Here is an 18,295-nt window from a genome sequence, read left to right as displayed (position 1 = left end):
AGCCTTTTCTCTTTCAGCAGAACACACCCATCCCCTCTCTTCACTCACTCACTGAGGAGGAGGTTGTAAGCCTATTCCTGGGCCACACTAAACCTTGCCTCCTTGGAATTCTTCCAACCAACCTGATGGTCAGCTCTTGGGGACAGCTACTTTGTCTTTCTCCATAGGCCAGGAGGTATATGAGAAGGAAGGGAGGTCCAAGGCCTGAAATAGACACCATGGCCGAGGCTGGCAGGTGACCTGCCACAAGCAGTGCAAGGTGGCAGGGCCAGCTCAGCCACCAGCGGTGCCCTGGCTCAGGGTTCTCCTACAACCCCAAGCCGAACTACTGAGACAGGCTTGGGACTGTGGCTGCCGCGGAGCTGGGTAGCAGAACTCACACCCGTGTTGTAGGAGGTGGCTGCATCTACAACCCACTCTCTGGATGGCGCAGCAACTCCTTCACCCTGCAGACCCTGCCGCTGAGGCCAGAAAATTAGACTCCCAGCCTCACGCTCTCCCTGCGATCCCTGCACAGGTGTGCAGTGGGAGAGGTGTATGGACCAGATCTTCAGGCTGAGCCATGCTAGCTACCTGCTTCCTGGCTACACTTCGTAAGGGCTCACAGCACAGAGAAGAGGGTTGATTCTTCAATAGTCTGGGTGACACCAACTGCTTAGTAGCCTCTGAGCCCCAGCTACCTGAATAGAGGACACAGAGAGCCTGTGGGGCTCTTTCTGGCCAGCCCTAGGCCACATGTCTTGAGTTCTCAGGGACATCACCAGCTCCTGGAAGAAAAGGGGAAGGATGCTTCTAACGGACCTTATATTGGTCCCTCCTTTAAGACATCATGGCAACCCCTCTCCCTTCCTTCTCACTACAACACTGAAGGGCTGCATACACTGAGTGGTCCAAAGCTCCAGACTGCAGAGAGGGGAAGGACAGGAGAGGCTGATCTTGTGACAAACTCTGGGAGGATGCAAAGCATGTGGGACACTGTGATAGCTGGGGCTGTAATATGGGCACTGAGTGGGGACCTCAGGCTTCAGCTGAGGTCTGAAGGAAGAACTGACATGGTGGGGGTGGAGTGGAAAGTTTTAGCATCTCTAAAAACTCAGTTGTGTTATGTAAACATGTTCTTGTTTTAATCCTAGGTGTGGGATATGGGGCTGATTCAGACTGTCCACAGCAGCAGATTATTTACCTCGTGTGGGTTCTGAGATGGGCTCTTTGCCAGCCACAGACAGTTTAATTCTGAGGACTTTGGAGAGGGAATAAATGCCAGGGCCCAGAGAGAGATAGGGGGGCTCCAAGAAAGAAGAATGCTGCTGCTCGCCCTGCTGCTCCCGGTTGCTGTTGATGGAGTTTGATGAGAAGAAGTTGACGATATCCTGACTACAGAGATGAGATTTGCCCCAAGGACGCTAACCAGCAGGAAGTAGCTAAAGAGAGCTGAAGCCCCACCAACCTTCTTTCTCTCCTGCCCAGTGCTGGGGCGTTGGAAGGGATCGGGGTGAAGGGAGGTAGAGGTGTAAGAAGCCCAAATTAAAGTGGATTTAAAAGTACGCCGACAGTGGGGGTGTTATGGAAAGACTATTCCAGAATGAGGAATGGCAAGGGATAGAAGCCTTAAAGAGGTGTTGAAGGTGATAGAAGCATTCAAGAGGTGTTTGGAAGGGACTGCACAACTGTGATGCCCGCACACTGGGTGGAGCAGGGGGCCAGGAGACAGAGGGGTTCTTTGGAGGAAGACACTGCTGGAAATGACCCTGGCCCAGCTGAGAAGAAAGGAGATTGCAGACAAGGTCTGGGGGCCAGAGCAGACATCTTAAAGATGGAGCCCTGCCCTGTGCCCAGAGATGGTCCACCCCTGGCTGTTTGTACCACTGCTGGACATTCCTCCACCGGCTCGGCTAGGAGTCGGCCAGAGAGGCAAAGTGTGTCATGGGTCATTTGCTCCAGCCTGCCAAAACGCACGCGCGAGTGTGTGTGTGTGTGTGTGTGTGTGTGTGTCGTGGGGAGTGTGTCTCATTCTAGCTTAGTGGCCCATACTCCATGTGGGTCACTAGAATTGGTGTCTAAGTTAGGTGGCTGGCTATATGCTTTCAAATGCAAGAAAGCATAGTCCATCCCACGGGGAGAATTAACTGGGACCAAGCAGCTCTGTGGCCACATTTCATAGCAGAGCGGGGCAGCAGGAACAATTTTCCTTCAGAGCTGTCTGCACTGGGGTTTCAGGGATGGAGATTCGCTCCTGGGCTTTCAGTTCTGTTTTTTTAATTTAAATTTTATCGTGTTTTATGTATATGTATGTTTTGCCTGTATGTTTGTCTGTACCCCGCTCCTGTCCCTGGTTCCTGTGGAAGCCAGAAGTCATATCCCTTTGAACTGGAGTTACAGATGGTCTGAGCCTCCATGTGGGAATTGAATCCAGGTCCTCTAGAAGAATAGCAAGTGGCCCTGACCACTGAGCAATGTCTCCAGCCCCCTGGGTTCTATTTTTTAAATTGGGTTGAACTTTCCATCAGCACTGAGACTGGGGGCTGCCTGCGCTCTACTCCTCACACCAGACCGTGGGCCACTTGAGGTGTGCGCAGCTCCCGAGAGGCTGTCTCCTATCCCTGGGCTTCTAGAGTGTCACCTATGGGCTGCATTTGCAGACAGCCATGCACGGGGTGGCCTGAAGTCTCTCCCTCAGGCTTCTTTTCACAGTCCAGACTGGTCAAATAAGATCAGGAAACGAGCACCTGGTGGGTGTATTTTCCTAACACAGAGCACAGGGACAGGATATAGAGGGCAACAAATCATTAGCTAAGTGACATTATCCCCTTAGCAAGGGCTGGAATGCATGGCTCCCGTGCTACACTAACTAAGCACTGTCTCGGAGTTTCCCTAAGCCCCAAAGCATCTTGTCTCCTATACCCTGGAGGAGGGCAGTAGTGTGCGTATAGGAGGCAGGCCACAGGCTGCTCCTTCCTCTCTGATCCTGTGAGCAAGCAGGTCCTCAGCCTCACCATGAGAAAGGCAACAGATACACAGCACTGTCACTCAGAACTCCAGGCTGTGTTGGGGCCTCCGCTGAGAAGGACAGACATAGCTCTACCTGGGCACCATTATGGCTGTCCTTTCTTCCTTCTTTCATTCCTGGGATCAGATCAAACCCAACTCAGATTCCCTCTCTGATTCTCCAGCCACACTCAGGGACCACTGCTAAGAGCCAGCAAAGGAAAAAGATTCAAGTGGTTCCCTGGTGCCTGGCAACCCCAGTCATCCACACTGTTCCCCGGGGGCCTTTCTTTAGCTTGTGGCCCATGAGAGGGCTGCAGCTCAGGCCTGCCGCAACCCTGCTGGGGAAGGAGTTTCAATGGATGCCTCTCCATCTAGCAGGCTCCCTCCTCACTCAAGGCACAGCTAGAAACAGCCAGAGCAAAGAGTTCTGTATGAATTGCTCTCTTGAGTCTAGACTTTGCCTTAACCTCCAAATACTGAGTTAACTTATCCCACCCGGTCTCCTCCTAGACCACCGGCTAGTGCAGGCCAGTGGTGCGTGGTGAGTCCTAGGGATTTGCCAGTCACTGTGGCCCAAGTATTCATGTGTTCTACCATGCTGACTCACTCACCATCCGGGGTCATAACATCCCCATGATGAGGACAAAGTCAGAGGAAGCTTCCAGAACAAAAGTTGGCATGTGGCTTGACAGTGCATAGGGCTGATGAGTCAGTTAGCATCGCCCGCCAGCCTCTGCAATGCCGACCTTTCCATGGGTCAGCCGGGTGCCTGTGTCTGTGCTAGAGACGGAGCCCAGGCTTCATACTGGTAGGCAGGGGCTGCACTGAAATGGAGAAAAAGTTCGAGAACAGACAAAAGAGGGGACTTCACAAGACTGGGAACCACCAAATGTCACCAAATTGTGTGCCAGGTCTTGGCCTGTGTGAACCTTAACACACACACAGAACTTACACCTAGATATTGGTGATAGTGAGATGCTAGGTAGAGACTAGAAGGGGTACAACCAGGGGACCAAGGGACAGGGTCTCTCCAGCTCTGCTGGACTCCAGTGCTCGAGAAGGTGTCTACTCCAGGCACAGAAGCACCCTCTGCCCGCTTTTCCTGGGGGTCTCTGCACCTGCTGGGAAATTTTTTCTATGTGGCCCAAGCAGGCTTTGAACTCCTGGGTTCAATCATTATGCCTTTCTCAGCCTCTCGGGTAGCTGGGGCCACAGCAAGTACCACCTTGCTCAGCTCACCGTTCCTTCCACTGACTCCTCTCCCCATGGTGGCCTACTTTGGCCCAAGCTGGGCTGTGATGCCATTTCCCTGGCCCCACCCTCCTGGCCCCAATAAGGTCCCCTTGAATGTAGGCATTCATAACAGTGAGCCCATCCTGGCTCCTGCTTTCCTAACACCCTCCTAAAAGAGACTACCAATCCATTTCAGAGGAGGAAGCCAAAGCTTGCAGAGGTAACCTGTTCAGGGTCACCAGGATTAAGGGTCAGGGCTGAGGCTGACCAGGGACCTTCCTCAGGCTGGCTTCGATTCACACTACGATCCAGAGAAGGCTCTTGGGCCAGGGATGCTTGGAAGACCTTCCTATCACAACCAAGGCAAGTTGCTACCCTTCTATTATGATGGCCACTGTCAAAAAGACAGGGAGCTCGGTGTTGTCGGGAGTGTGGAGAAAAGGGACCACTCACGAGCTGCTGGTGGGATGCAGAGAAGAGCAGCCACTGTAGAAAACAGTGTGGCAGTTCCTTAAAATATGAACCGAGTGACCCTGTGAGGCAAAAATTCACTTCTAAGAATACTCTTGAAGGAACTAAGAAGATACTTGGATACCGCACACCATGCCCACAGCCACACTTCCCAAGGGAGCTACTAGGGTCACAGGTAGATGGATGGGCAGAACCCACTCACACAGCAAGATGTTACTAAGTCTTGGCAAGGAGAAAGTTCTGACACGTGCACTCCCGCCAGGAGGTCATTATGCTGAGTACAGTAAACTGGTCACACCCCCTGTCTCCTCCCACACAAACCTTCTGGAGAAGGGATGTGAGAGGCAGAAGAGTGGGGAACCAGGGCCAGCACATGGGAGGGGGCTAATGCTTAAAAGCTGTAGAGTTTCAGCTTTGTAAAGTAAAAAGCTTCTACAGGATGGGAGCCTACTATCAAGGGTCCTCTGAAAGGCTTCACCCAAACAGGGGATCGAAGCAGATGCTGAGACTCACAGCCAAACTTTGAGCAGAGTGTAGGAAGTTTTATGGAAGAAGCAGGGGACAGAAGAACATAGAGGGGACAGGAGCCCCACAAGGAGACCAGCAAAGCTAAGAAATCTGAGCCTAGGTGGTCCTGCAGAAACTGATGTGCCAGCCAAGGACCATGCATGGAGAGGCCCTAGACCCCCTGCTCAGATGTAGCTGATTGGCAGCTCAGTCTCCATGTGCATTCCCAAGTAAGGGAAGCAGGGGCTGCCTCTGTCATGAACCCAGTTGCCTGCTCTTTGATCACTCGCCTCTGGCAATGAGGCCTTACCAGGCCACAGAGGGAGAGGATCCAGGCAGTCCTGATGAGACTTGATAAGCTATGGGAAGAAGGCACAGGAGGAGAACTTCCCCTTTCAGTGGACTAGGGGAAGGGGATGAGGGGAAGAGGGGGGGAAGAGGGAGAGAGAGTGGGGTTGGGAGGAGTTGAGGGAGGGTTTCAATCGGGATATACAATGAATAAATTATAATATATATATAAATTAAAAAAAAGGTTCTGGAGGTGGGTAGCGGCAACAGTTAGAAGATATCACAGAACTGTTTAGTGTCACTGAACTAAACCCTTGAACATGGGTAGAGGCCCAGTACTCCCCTGAACTGTCCTTATCTAGCAGGTTGCATTAAATCCTTGGCTGCTCTTTGGATAGGACACTGAGATTAAGCACATTCCAAAGCTGCTCTTGTGACCCAGCCCCAAGAAGGGGATCCCAGGAGCCTTGGGGTCTGCCCACTCTGCATTTCTAACCAGTGTCCATTCTACTTCTCCAAGGCCACTGCTCTGCAACTTTCTGGCAGGTGCTGGGGTGTTCCTCTGGGTCTACAACTGCAGAGGAAGCAGCAGAAAGAAAAGGCCTTGCTGAACCAAGGGTGAATGAGGCCTGCTGGAAGGGGTTCTGCTGGGCCCAGCTCTGCAGGACAGCAGCAGGCCTGCACCTCTGAGCCTGCACCCAGTAGCCTTGTCCTAGGGGGTCCTACACTATGAGAAGGAAATCAGAGCCCGCCCGAAGCCCTGGCCCCCAAGAGTCGTCAGAGTGAGGCAAGGAAGCTAGACATGATGCTCTCACTTGTAGTCCCAGGAGATAAAACTGCTACAGATGCAGGCCCAGCCTGGTCTTTAAAGGAAGGTCCAGATGGCTTGGGCTACAGAGTGAGACCCTGTCCCAAAACAAACAAACAAACAAAGAAACGGAACAAACCAGAATGAGGTTTGGGAAGCCAAGGAGAGCTCAGAGCAACTACAGCTGGGAGATTTTAGGGAGTGGGGAAGTCAGAACAGGGCCAGGCTTGAAGCTGGCGTGTCACAGACTCATTTATCTTGGTCTGTCAGGAGATCTCATCCTAACAAAGATACTTAAGTACAAAACCCACAAAAGGACGGAATAAGGACTAAGACCCTATAGGACCAAATGAGAGATGTACCCAGGAAGGACTTCTCACAGCTGAGGGGGAGACAGGGCCCATTCAGCAGGGCTCCTGTCCTGGGAATAGGCAGAGCTGGGTGGGACTTGTAAAAGATGGAGTAAGAACTCAAATGGCCCTTTGAGGTGGCCAGATTGGAAACACCTAGGCAGGGGAACAGCCACTGAGGTGACAGATCCCTTGAGGGTTAGCATCTTCACGGCTCTCTGGGTCGTCTGAGGAGCTTGAAGATGCCCTCCTGCCAGGTACCCAGTGGCACCCATTTCTAAAGGAGTCTAGGAAGGGAACAGCAGAGTGACCAAGCTCATAGAGGCAGCATTCCCAGACCAGACCGACTTCATCATGCTGGAGGACATTGAGCAGAATGGAGGGTCAGTCACATGGCATGGGGAAATCCAAGGGCCAAAAAGCCACACTTTTACCCCGTGATGGAGATGGACAAGGCCACCCCACAAAAGAGCCTGCATGTGCCAGCCAGCCCAGGATCGTTCTCTCGATGGATGACGACCTTCGTAGTACTTGTCCAGCCTGGAGATGTTGAGGAGCCTAAGCCTTCAAGACCAGGGGCATGAAAAAGCTTCTGGTAGACAGACAAGCTGAGGAGATCCTTGCCCCCCCCACACTATTGGCCCACAGGAGGGAAGAAAATTCAAGGGTCTTCAGTCTGATGTCCTGCCATGGGGAAGCTTGGCCAGATGCCTACAGAATTTGAGAATGAGGGACCTGGGCCCATCACTCAGATCCCTGCATGGTTTCCCAAACACCAGACACTGGGTGACTAGGTGGCCACCTCATGGTGCAGCCTGTACCCACAGAGCCAAGCCAGGATAAGTGGAGAGAACAGGTATGCATGCCCTGTCTAAGGGGTTCTCCTCAGTGACCAGTCCACACGGGGTCCCTTTTCAGCTTAAGCACTCTTAGCTTCTGACCTGCAACATGAAGTCAGGAAGGAGGATTCCCCACACCGCCTTCTCTGCTTCCTAAAGCAGGACACAGGCTTCCTTCAGCCTGTGTGTGCACAAGGCATGGGATGAAATCCATGGGTTAAGAAGTGGCCCCAAGGCTCAGAAGTAGACAAACTAGTCTTGAGCCACAGCTGAAAATCAGATCCCACTGCCCTCCTGTGCAGCCTGACACTCCATGATTTTCACATGGACGACAGCCTTGATGGTGGCCCAGGGCTTACCAGTGGGAGCGGAGGCCGTTCAGAAGCAGGATGACGCTGCCCAGGGAATAGCAGGCTAGGTAGGGGGACCCGAAGGCCCTGCTCAACTTGCGAGTTCTCTGCTCCCACCTTGCTACCTGCATGAAGGGCCAAGAATAAGAGCGAGAGGTGAGGCATTTGCTGGGGTACAGGGAAAGTGGAAGAAGCGGGTCTGAGCACCTGGGCCCAGTTCCAAGGAAGAGGAAGGCGGTGCTGCAACTGTGGCCAGCTGGGAGTCTGCTCTGTCTCAAGGCTGTTCGCAGGATTCCCACCTCTCCTTAGTGTATGCAGGACGGGGTGGCTAACAGGATGCAATCATGCCTAAATGTGGGGTGCCTAAGTTAGGCTCAGTTCTCAGGCCATCTTGGAAGCTGTGCATCCCATCTCATGCAGTTCCAAAGACCCCTATTATCCTAGAGAGAGTTGATACCACCAACAAAGAAGCCCTAGAAATGGCGGCCCAGGCTCCCTCCTGTCCACAGGAACTCCCACAAGATCGTTTCAAGGAGCAAGAGAAAGAAAAGGCAGTCCTTTGCCCTCCCCCCTGTGCTCAGCCTGGCCTCTCCCAAAGGTGCAGCTTGCACGGGTGTGATTTTTAGTCTGAGAATCCTTTTCTTTGTTTCCAAGCAGTCACAGCTCAAACCTCAGTGTTCAATAGCCAGCTAGAGGAAGCGAGCAGGCAGATTCCTCACCTCCCTGCATACCCCACCCCTGAGTTCCCTTCACACATCCACATCCAAGGGGCTAGTGTTGCCCCGCTGGGCTCCTGGAGCACTGGGCCTGACCCAGGTGTGCAGGTGAACTCTCTGCTGAGGCCCAGAAGGGAGGGAGAGGGCGGGAGGATGCCAAAGAGCAAACACACACTCTGGTGCTCTAACTATGGGAGCAAGTCAGCCCCACTCCGTGTCCTAAATACAAATATGTATGTTTGCACACATGCGCATCTCCACATATCCATGTGCATGTGTGCTCGTGTACAGACGATGTGTGTTCACTTGTTTGTGTGTGTCTCTGTGTGCGTATTTGCAGATGGCCCTCAACTCCATGTTTGCAGTGGAAACCACACTCTAAACCTGAATTCAGTTCTTCGCAGACTAAATCTTCTCACGGTGCTGAGCAGTGTAAAGGTCCAGCCCCATGAGCCTCAGGGTCGTGAGAGAACTGGATGCTCCTCTACATGGGGCTATGCAGGCAGCATTTGGGTGTGTGTGTGGGGGGGGGGGAACACACAGTCAATAAACGACTTCAACTAGTCAACAATTTGTCATAAAAACAGGATGAGCTTCTGCCCAGCTCGGCCTGATAAAGCAGGAGAGGCTGGCCTGGGATGTTTATTTGGTTAGATATGTTAAATGCATTCATTCAGCGGGTTTTTTGTTTGTTTTTACACTTACTTTTATGTTTGTGTATATCATGTAAACCTTTACACACACACACACACACACACACACACACACACACACACACACAGGCATGCATGTGGAAGTCAGAGGATAACGGTTCATTCTTTCTACCATCTGGGTTCTAGGGCTCAAACTTAGGTTATCTCATCAGGCAGCAAGTGCCTTAACTTGCTGAGCCAATTCACTAGCCCCCAAATAAAAACTGTATTTATGACATTTGATATGTTCAATTTACTATGGCTCTCCAAGACCAGACCCTCACCATAAGCAGGGTATGTCCACTGGGGTTCGAAAGCCCCCCACACTGCTGACACTGCCAGCAATTTTAATTTACGGAGGAGAAACTGAACTGTTTCTCATGGCAGCTGCAACTTGGGGAGGAAAGGGTTTATTTCCTTCACAGTTCCATATTAACAGTTCATCTCTAAAAGCATTGAGGGTATGGGAGAAACCTGGAGGCAGGAGCTGATGCAGAGACCATGGAGGGTGCTGCTTATAGGCTTGCTCATCAAGGCTTGCTAAACTTGCTTTTTCATAGAACCCAGGACTATCAGTCCTGGGTGGTCCCACCCACAATGGGCTGGGCCCTCCCATCAATTACTATTTAAGAAAATATCCTACAGCCAGATCTTAGGAAAGCACTTCCTCAATTGAGATTCCCTCCTCTAACAACTCTGGCTTGTGTCAAATGGACATAAAATTAGCCAGCACACTTGCGGTCACTGGGTTACCCAACTTTTGGTCCACTGATGTTATTGATAATATTCTCAGGACATGTGGGATCAAACAATAACATATCTCTATCCCTAAAGGACCCTCCCATAGCCTGCATAACACAGAGGCCCTGGACGGAGAGTTACAGTTGGGAGATTTCTTTTAGGGAGGGAAGGAGGGAGGGAAAGTAGCTGTTGAACGGAACCAGTGGACAAGGCATTGAGAGTGGCCTAGGAAAAGACCAAAGGGGTATGGGAATTTTCTAATGTTGCTGGGAACTGTGGTGACATCTGTCAGGCCTGAGAAAGCCTTAGAGCATGTATGCTTCATTGTATGGGCAATGTATGTATGTATTCTACTCTAAGAAGTTGTTAGAAGGGGCTGGAGAGATGGCTCAGTGGTTAAGAGCTTGGTCTGCTCTTCCAAAGGACCCAGGTTCAATTCCCAGCACCCACATGGCAGCTCACAACTGTCTGTAACCTCAATTCCAAGGGACCTGACACCTTCACACTAATGCACATAAAATAAAATAAAGTAAATAATAGAAATCACATCCTTGTTGGACCTGACCTCTAGGGTCAAATGAGAGAGGAGGCTGTCTGCTAATGGCATGGACTCTGCAGGCCCTCCCTCATCCCCTGAAGGCAGGTCTTTCTTTCCTCCTGACTTAATTAAGTCTTCTGTGTGCACCCCTAAACACCCAGGGGTCATGGCAAGCCACCTAAAGCCCACACTGAAAGGACACCTTCATTCATCAGGTGAAAGGCCACCCTGTAGCCAAGAAAACTAAGCCTGGAAAAGCCCAGGCAGGCCTTGGGTCCCTGACACCCAAGTTCTGCTCTGTTCCCAGCCTTTGGTGTTCTGGAGTCAAGAGGAGATACCTTTGATCACTGTGACACCTTGACCTCCCTCACATTGCCAGCCCCGATTGTCACTTAGCCTGTGACTGAGCAAGTGAGGACTGTACTTTTTGAACAAAATGACAGCCAAAGGCCATACAGGAAAAAAAAAATTAACCAGTAAGCACTTAGATTCAAAGGCTTTTGCTTTGAGCCAATCATACTGCAGCTCCTGAGACTCCTAGACCCCAGGGTGACCCTGCTCTGCTGTCTTTTTCCAGATGCTGAACTCCATCTAAGTGAGAGTAAAGAAAGGTCCCAGGACTGCAGATTGCTGTTAACACGGGAAATCCTTCAGACACGTTGGAAGCAACTCATTAGCACTCAGGGGATCACTCACCCAGGAGAGATGCCCAGGGATGCCATCCTATCAGTGGCTGATACCAGTTGGCTTTCACACTGAGTCAGCTACCTCTCTGTGTGGTGGTGGGGTCAGACCAGGTGATGGAAAGGAACTTTCTGGCACAAGTGTCTCTCTCAGGGTGTATGACTGCTATCTCTTCCCTGGGTCTGTGGCTCCCTGGGCAGGGACGGCGTTCTGTTTATTCCTGGTCCCACTCAGGTGGGAGAGGTGTCTTGGCCATGGTAATGGTGCCAGCCTGGTCATAGAGGTCATAGGGAGAAGCACATACCTGCTATTCTAGCCAGAAGTGGTGACACTCCCTGGAAGTTTCCAGGGCTCCGTTCTTGATCTCGCTGGGTACTAATCACTGGCCTCAGAAAGGGGTCTTAATTAGTAATTCATTATGAGTTGGTCAAACTCAAAGCACTAAAAATATATATTTAGGCGTGGAGCTGGGGTGCAGCTCAGTGGTAGAATGCCATGGGCAGGGTGCTGGGTCCCACCTTTAGCATTGCCAAGGAGAAAAAAGATGAACTATATTTTATCCAACAATTAAACTTTCTGAATTTTCATATTAACACTGTGGCTCCCAGTCTGTGATGAAACATGTCTTCAATGAGACCCCTGTGGCCAGCCACTCTATGTAGCCCCAGCAGCTCAGACCAGACCACCTTCCCTGTCGCTCATGTATGCTGGACGCTCACATAGGTCCAGCAGGCCTACAGTGACCTCACACTCACCAAACCCAAGTCTGTTGTCAGATCTCAGGCAATGTGTAGTCTTGGTCAGTGTCCACAGGAAAGAAAGCTGTCTTCATGAAGTTCCTACAGGGTACAAACTTGTGGTGTCCAAACCAAGAACTTTCAGGATCCCATTGTGACCTGTCCCAGCCACACCATCCCTGAGATTGCTAGAAGTAGGAAAAGGCTCCAGGAGGAACCAGTCAGTGTGAGCAAGCACACACCTGTTCATGGTGTTGCTGCATGCTCAGATCGTGGAGTCAGGTTTTCTTGGGGGTGGGGGTTGGTCTTTCTGAGTCAGGGTCTGACTGAAGCTCTGGCTGTCTTGGAGCTCACTCTGTACACCAGGCTGGTCTCCAACTCACAAAGATCCACCTGCCTCTGCTTCCCCAGTTCTGGGGTTAAAGGTGCGCCTGATTCGTAGAGTCAGTCTTTACAAACCAGGTGACCTTGGGCCATCTCCCCTGCTGAAATGACTGTATCTATCATAGTTACTGAGGGATTCCAGAGTTATCTATGTGCTTAGCTCAGAACAAGGTGCTTGGAAAAGGGAGATGTTACAGAGAATCGTGTCCTCCAGGGCCCTTTCCCAGGGATGCTGTCAGAGTTAAAAACCAAGGAAGGTCAGGGTCTGCAGGGAATCCTGTGGCTATACTCTTAGTGCTCAGAGCCCAAAGCACAAAGCCAGTCTCCAGCTCAGGAAGGCCATGACACATATACCCACACACCATCTCTAATCCCCACACTCACTTACTAATCTATTCATCTACTGATACAGATCCTGCCCATCCACCTCCCTATATATCCACACACCCACCCACCCATCCATCCACTCATCCATCCATCCATCCATTCATCCACCCACCCATCCATCCACTTCAATCCATCCATCCACCCATCCATCCACCCACCCATCCAATTCAATCCATCTATCCATCCATCCAATCCATCCATCCATCCATCCAACTGTGCATTTATGCCCCCCAAACATCCAGCTGTCCACCTACCTGTCTCCCTACCAATCCATCCATTCATACTCGTGCATCATTCCATCCCCACACCCCACATTTACTTGGGTTCTGTTCTAGGTGAGTGACCGTTAGAAAGTCAAGTGCTTTGAAAGGAAAACAAAAACGCAGCACATTAATGGCATCTTGTTTTTATGCCATGCATGTGATTGAAGCCAAATGCACCTCGTTTACTGAAAACACCAGCAAGAGCTCCTCCCCCAGGGAGCCACTGGGCACAGTGGAATTGACTAATGAGAGCAGGCAGAAGCCTTGGCTGCCTCTTTCTACTCAATGGGAGCTAGAAAGGTAGAAGAGCTGCTTGTGGGGACGAGACTCTTTTCTAGCAACATCCTCTTGCTTGCTTTTCACAGCTCTAAGAAATCCTGGAAGTGAAGGGTTGTAAGGGTAGATTTTTCTTATTTCAGATTAATTTTTAAATCTTCGTTTGTGGGTGTGATGTGTGTGGATGGCCAGAAGAGAGTGTTGAAGCCCCTGGGACTGGAATTCCAGGTGGTTGTGAACCTCCTGATGTGAGGGCTGGAGACTGAACTCGGGTCCTCTGGAAGAGCAGCAAGTACTCTTAACTTCTGAGCCATCTCTCCTGCTCCAGGGTGGATTCTTAAAGTGCCCCATTGGGAAGGAGACAGGCTCTCTGTGTTCACCGAAGAACTAGCTGCTTCGCATCTGCATGGTTCCTGGCAGAACACCAGGCTACGTGGAGTCCTAGCTTGGGCTCAAAGACCAGCTCTTCTGCACATTGCCTTAGCAGCTGATGGGTCGTCTCTCTGTTTAGTTTCCTTGTCTGTAAAGTGAGCTGCCATTGGTTTCATTTTGGTCTCTGGGACTAAGGGTGCAGTCTTGCCCACAAAGAGAAAGCTGACATGAAGATGACAACACATGAGAGAAGGAGTTCAGAGGTCACATGGCTCCTATCTCCCTCATCCCAAGGCAGGCTCCAGAGAAGCACAGACTCCCAGTAGGGGCCCTAATGCTCTACCACGCTCTTTCACCAGATACTCAAGGCTCTATAGCAGGGGTAGGATCTGGAACCCCTCTGGCCCAGAGGGGTCGAAGGCTCGGCCGAGGCTGCCAGAGCCAGCAGGTGTCCCTTGTTCCAACAGTCCCGGAGGGCCTGGGCCAGAAGCACAAGAGTTCACCCCAGGTGTGCATGCTTCCCAGCGCAGGACAGCGGCTGGAACACACCTGTGTGTTCAGCCAGCTGGCGTACACATCTCACACCCACTGGCGGGGCCTGGGCACACTCCTCACTCTGCCTGCGTGGTGTGGTGGTGTGGCCCGGGAGCTCAGCAGCACCCAGCGGGACCCATCACCACACTCACGAGGCAGGCAGCTTCTGGCCCGGGGAGCAAAAGCTCCCACCTAGACCTCCGTATCCAACACGCACCCCTGTGCTTTCACCTTGATGTGGCCTTGCTCTCAGCCACTACGCCCAATGCTTGTTACCTGTCATCCGGGCACTGACAGTCTAGCTCCCTCCTGACATGAGGTCTAGCTCTCTTCCTGACAGGAAGAGGCCTATCTTTGTCTTGCCGGGGGGCATCTTCCTCCTTGGAGCTATGAACCCTGGAAAAGCTACTGTCATGGAACGCAGCTGGTATCTCTGATGAAGTTACGCTCTGCTTCCACACTGAGGGGGTGTGGTGATTATTCTTAGTTGTCAGCCTGACTATATCTGGAGTGAACTACAATCCAGGAATGGAAGGCACACCTGGGACCCTGACCTTGAGGCAGGAAGACACAAGCTTTTGCTCCAGATCTTGAGGTGGCATGACACACAATCTTAACCTGGATCTACACACACCTTTCATTCAGATCTTGAGGCACACCTTTAATCCGGGCCGTACCTTCTGCTGAGACCTATATAAGGACAGTGGAAGAAGGAAGGGGTGTTCGTTCTTTGCCTGCTTATACTTTGCCAGCACATCCATTGGAGCCTACTTTTTTTGGGATTCCAGCTTATACAGAAGACCAGATGAAACATCCAGCCACCTGGGATTGAGCAACTAATAGAGTCTTGGGCTTTCCATTCACAGCTGGTGATTGTTGTGTTAGTTGGACTGAAGCCTGTAAGCCATCCCAATAGATTCCATACATATATGTTCTGTGACATATGTGTACCCTGAGTAATACAGGAAGCCAGCCCCCTCCTGCTGTGCAGATTCACATATGCACTGAACTGCCTGGAGAGGGTCCCAGTCACATTTGGCAACCAGGGCACAAAACCTTGTCTGATCTAGTCCTGGCTGACACTTCTAATCAGCCCAATGCATGAGCTTACTTTCTACCCAAAGGGCTGTGGCAGGAGGCAGGCCTCCTAGAGTCCTGTAATGCAGGGAGGCTCTCTCTCTCTCTCTCTCTCATACACACACAGAGTTAGACAGACAGACAGCGAAAGACAGACAGGCACATACACACAGAGACAGACACACAGAGACAGACACAGAGAGACACAGAGAGAGACAGACAGATACACACAAACACACAGAGACAGAGAGACAGACAGACAAATACACACACAACACAGCAGGAGGCAAAACACTAAGGAAGTCCAGCAAATTGCTAATCCAATCTGGATTCTAATTTTGGCTACAAAACAGCCTGCAGCAGCCTATGAAGATGGAACCTACTCCCAGAGTCCATCAAGAGAGGGTGAGCAACCTCACTCTTGAGAATGACTTTGCCAACAAGTGGAAAGGGGGTTATCTACACAGTCACTGTGGGCACTCCAGGGTATAGTGTTCAGTGGAAAAGCATCCACAGGAGGATCTCAGCTGGCTTCCTTGCAGAAATTAATAGGATAGTCCTTCCATTCATATGGATACCCAAGGGAACCCAAACAGTCACCACAACCTTGAGAAAGAGGACTTAGAGAACATATGCTTCCTGACTTCAAAGTTATTACACGAAACAGTAATCAGGACAGTGTGCTGCTGGCTCAAAAAAACGAACATACAGAACCCAGGAAGAAACCCCCATATGCTCAGCAACTGCTTTTCCACCAGGCACCACACCAAACAAGCCTGGAAAGAGTAGTCAGTTCAACAAAGTGCTGAGACAATGGACATACGAGGCAGGACAGAAAGTCAGTGACAAGTAAGGGGCCATGGGAAGAGGATGGAGCCCCTCATCCTATTTGATCTATAGGGATCTATTTGCGTTTCCTGCTGGCTGAGTCAAGAACCCTCAGCACAGCTAATGAAGCCAACGGGGACAGTGTTTTCCTAGACACCTCCAGCTAGGTTGCGAGAATAGTAAACTGTGCCGCGGCCTTGAGTCAGCTACGTCAGCACTCCTCTCCCACCCTGAGACTGAACAATGTGCTGCCAAAGCCGCTTCACAGCTGTACTTACAAGAGGAGATTCTGGAAGGTGAAAGAAACAGGTAAGTCAGCTCGTGTAAATTGACTTATATTTTGCTTACACTTTCAACCTTGTTGTAAATTACATCCTTTAACCATGTGACCTTAAAAGCCATAGAATCCTATAGCTATTTTTTCAACAAAATAACATACTATTTGTTTATTAATCAAATTTAAATTTCATCTAACATTTCAGTACATACTAAAGGTTTTATTTTTTTTAATTAATTTAGTTACTAATTTTACATCCTGGTTGAGCCCCACCTGCCCTCCCTCTCTCCCATGACCCTCTGCTATTCCTCAGCAAAGGAGAAACCTCCTTCCTATCCACCCCAGCTCTTCAAGTCATATCAGAGCTGAGCATGTCCCCTTCCCCTGTGGCCTGGCAAGGCAGGCCCTCCAGGGGAAAGCAATTTAAAAGCTGGCAAGAGAGTCCATGTCAGAGAGAACCCTCACTCCCCTAATTAAGGGATCCACATGAGACCTGAGGCCCAGTCCATGCAAGGTCCTTGGTTGCTTCAGTCTCAGCAGGCCCCTCTTGGCCCTGGTTAGTTGGTTCTGTTGGTCTTCTTGTGAAGTTTCTATCACCTCCAGGTCCTTTTCTCCTTCCCTTACTTTTCCGCAAGCCTCCCTATGCCAAACAGATAGATATGGTGGTGGAAGAAAGCAGGGTGGGAGCACAAAAGGCCTGTAGAGAAGAGAGAAACCGTGGGCAAGGACATCTCTCTGACAAACTTGAGACCTAAGTCAGAGTAGGCTTCTGGGAGGGTATGAGGCCATAGAGCAGAAGCCATAGAGGCTTAAGAGGACACTCTCTAACTAGACTGTCTCCTAGTAGAGAGAGGGGAACACAACCCAACCACAAAAACTTTGACTCAAAATCTGCCCTGCCTACAAGATATACAGGTATAAAGACAGAGCAGATATAACAGAGATGGAGGAAAGGTCCAATCAATGCATGCCACAAACCAAGACCTATCCCATGGGAAAAAACCAACCCAGATCCTATTAACGATAGTTCGCTATGCTTGCAGACAGGAGTCAAGCAGAGTTGTCCTCTGAGAGCCTCCACCCAGCAGCACATCCAAACAGAGGCTATAGAGTTATTTTTAAGGATAAAATGCTAACTCACTTCCTAAAAGATTTTTTTTATACTTCAATTTTTATGTGTCTGGATGTTTTGCCTGCATGTACTATGTACATACCATGGAGTCTAGAAGAGGGCATTGGATCACCAACAGTTACAGACTGCTGTGAGCTACGATGTGGGTGCTGGGAATCAAACCTAGGTCTTCTGGAAGAGTAGTCAGTGCTTTTAACCACTGAGCCATCTCTCCAGTCTCTCTATAGTCATTGTGAAGACACCTAAGTGCGCCCCTCTCCTGAAAACCTACATCCTTGTTTTGAATATATGTCGTTTTAACAAATAAACCTCTCCTCCAAGCCTCCTCTTTCCCTTCCCCTTCTCTCTACACAAGCCAGGCCTTAAATCTGGAAATGTAGTTTCTCTTATCTCTATTCAATAAACTCAGTACCTTTGCTTGTTCTAAAATTCCTTTCCGTGGTGTAGCCAAAAATCCTTCACCTGAGTGGAGGTCCCAGGGGAGAGGAAAACTCCTCAGGTTGGTGACGGCACATACCATCACTGACAAACCACACGACAAAGAATGAAGTGGGAAGCTTGCCTCACACCCTCTATACATTTAATTCAAAATAATGAGGTAGCTAAAGATTAGAGAAAAACCATAACACTCTTAAAGGAAAGCACTGCTATAAATAAACTCACAATTTTGAACTAAGGGGCAGATTTTCAGAATAACTCTAAAAGCACTAGCAACAAAACAACAAAAAACCAGTACAGAAATTGGATGGGCTGCATGTACAAGAATGCAAATAGATTCTTTTTTTTTTTTTTTCTTTTTAAATCAGCCTTCATAAAACAAAAC

General features: G+C 50.2%; 1 protein-coding gene across 5 annotated transcripts in view; it reads right to left on the bottom strand.

Annotated features, from left to right (window-relative positions):
- The window catches only part of Pemt (phosphatidylethanolamine N-methyltransferase), an 82,946-nt gene that overhangs the window by 7,920 nt on the left and 56,731 nt on the right, over positions 1-18,295 (bottom strand). For all 5 annotated transcript variants that reach the window (XM_021639553.2, XM_060363620.1, XM_021639554.2 and 2 more), the window contains one exon: positions 7,844-7,959. In XM_021639553.2, coding sequence (XP_021495228.1) covers positions 7,844-7,959 — 116 coding nt within the window. The remainder of the gene's footprint in view (positions 1-7,843; positions 7,960-18,295) is intronic.

The sequence above is a fragment of the Meriones unguiculatus genome, chromosome 11 (assembly GCF_030254825.1).
Source record: "Meriones unguiculatus strain TT.TT164.6M chromosome 11, Bangor_MerUng_6.1, whole genome shotgun sequence".
Lineage (NCBI taxonomy): Eukaryota > Metazoa > Chordata > Mammalia > Rodentia > Muridae > Meriones > Meriones unguiculatus.
The sequence above is the reverse complement of the archived record's forward strand: the minus strand, read 5'-3'. Positions and strand labels throughout refer to the sequence as shown.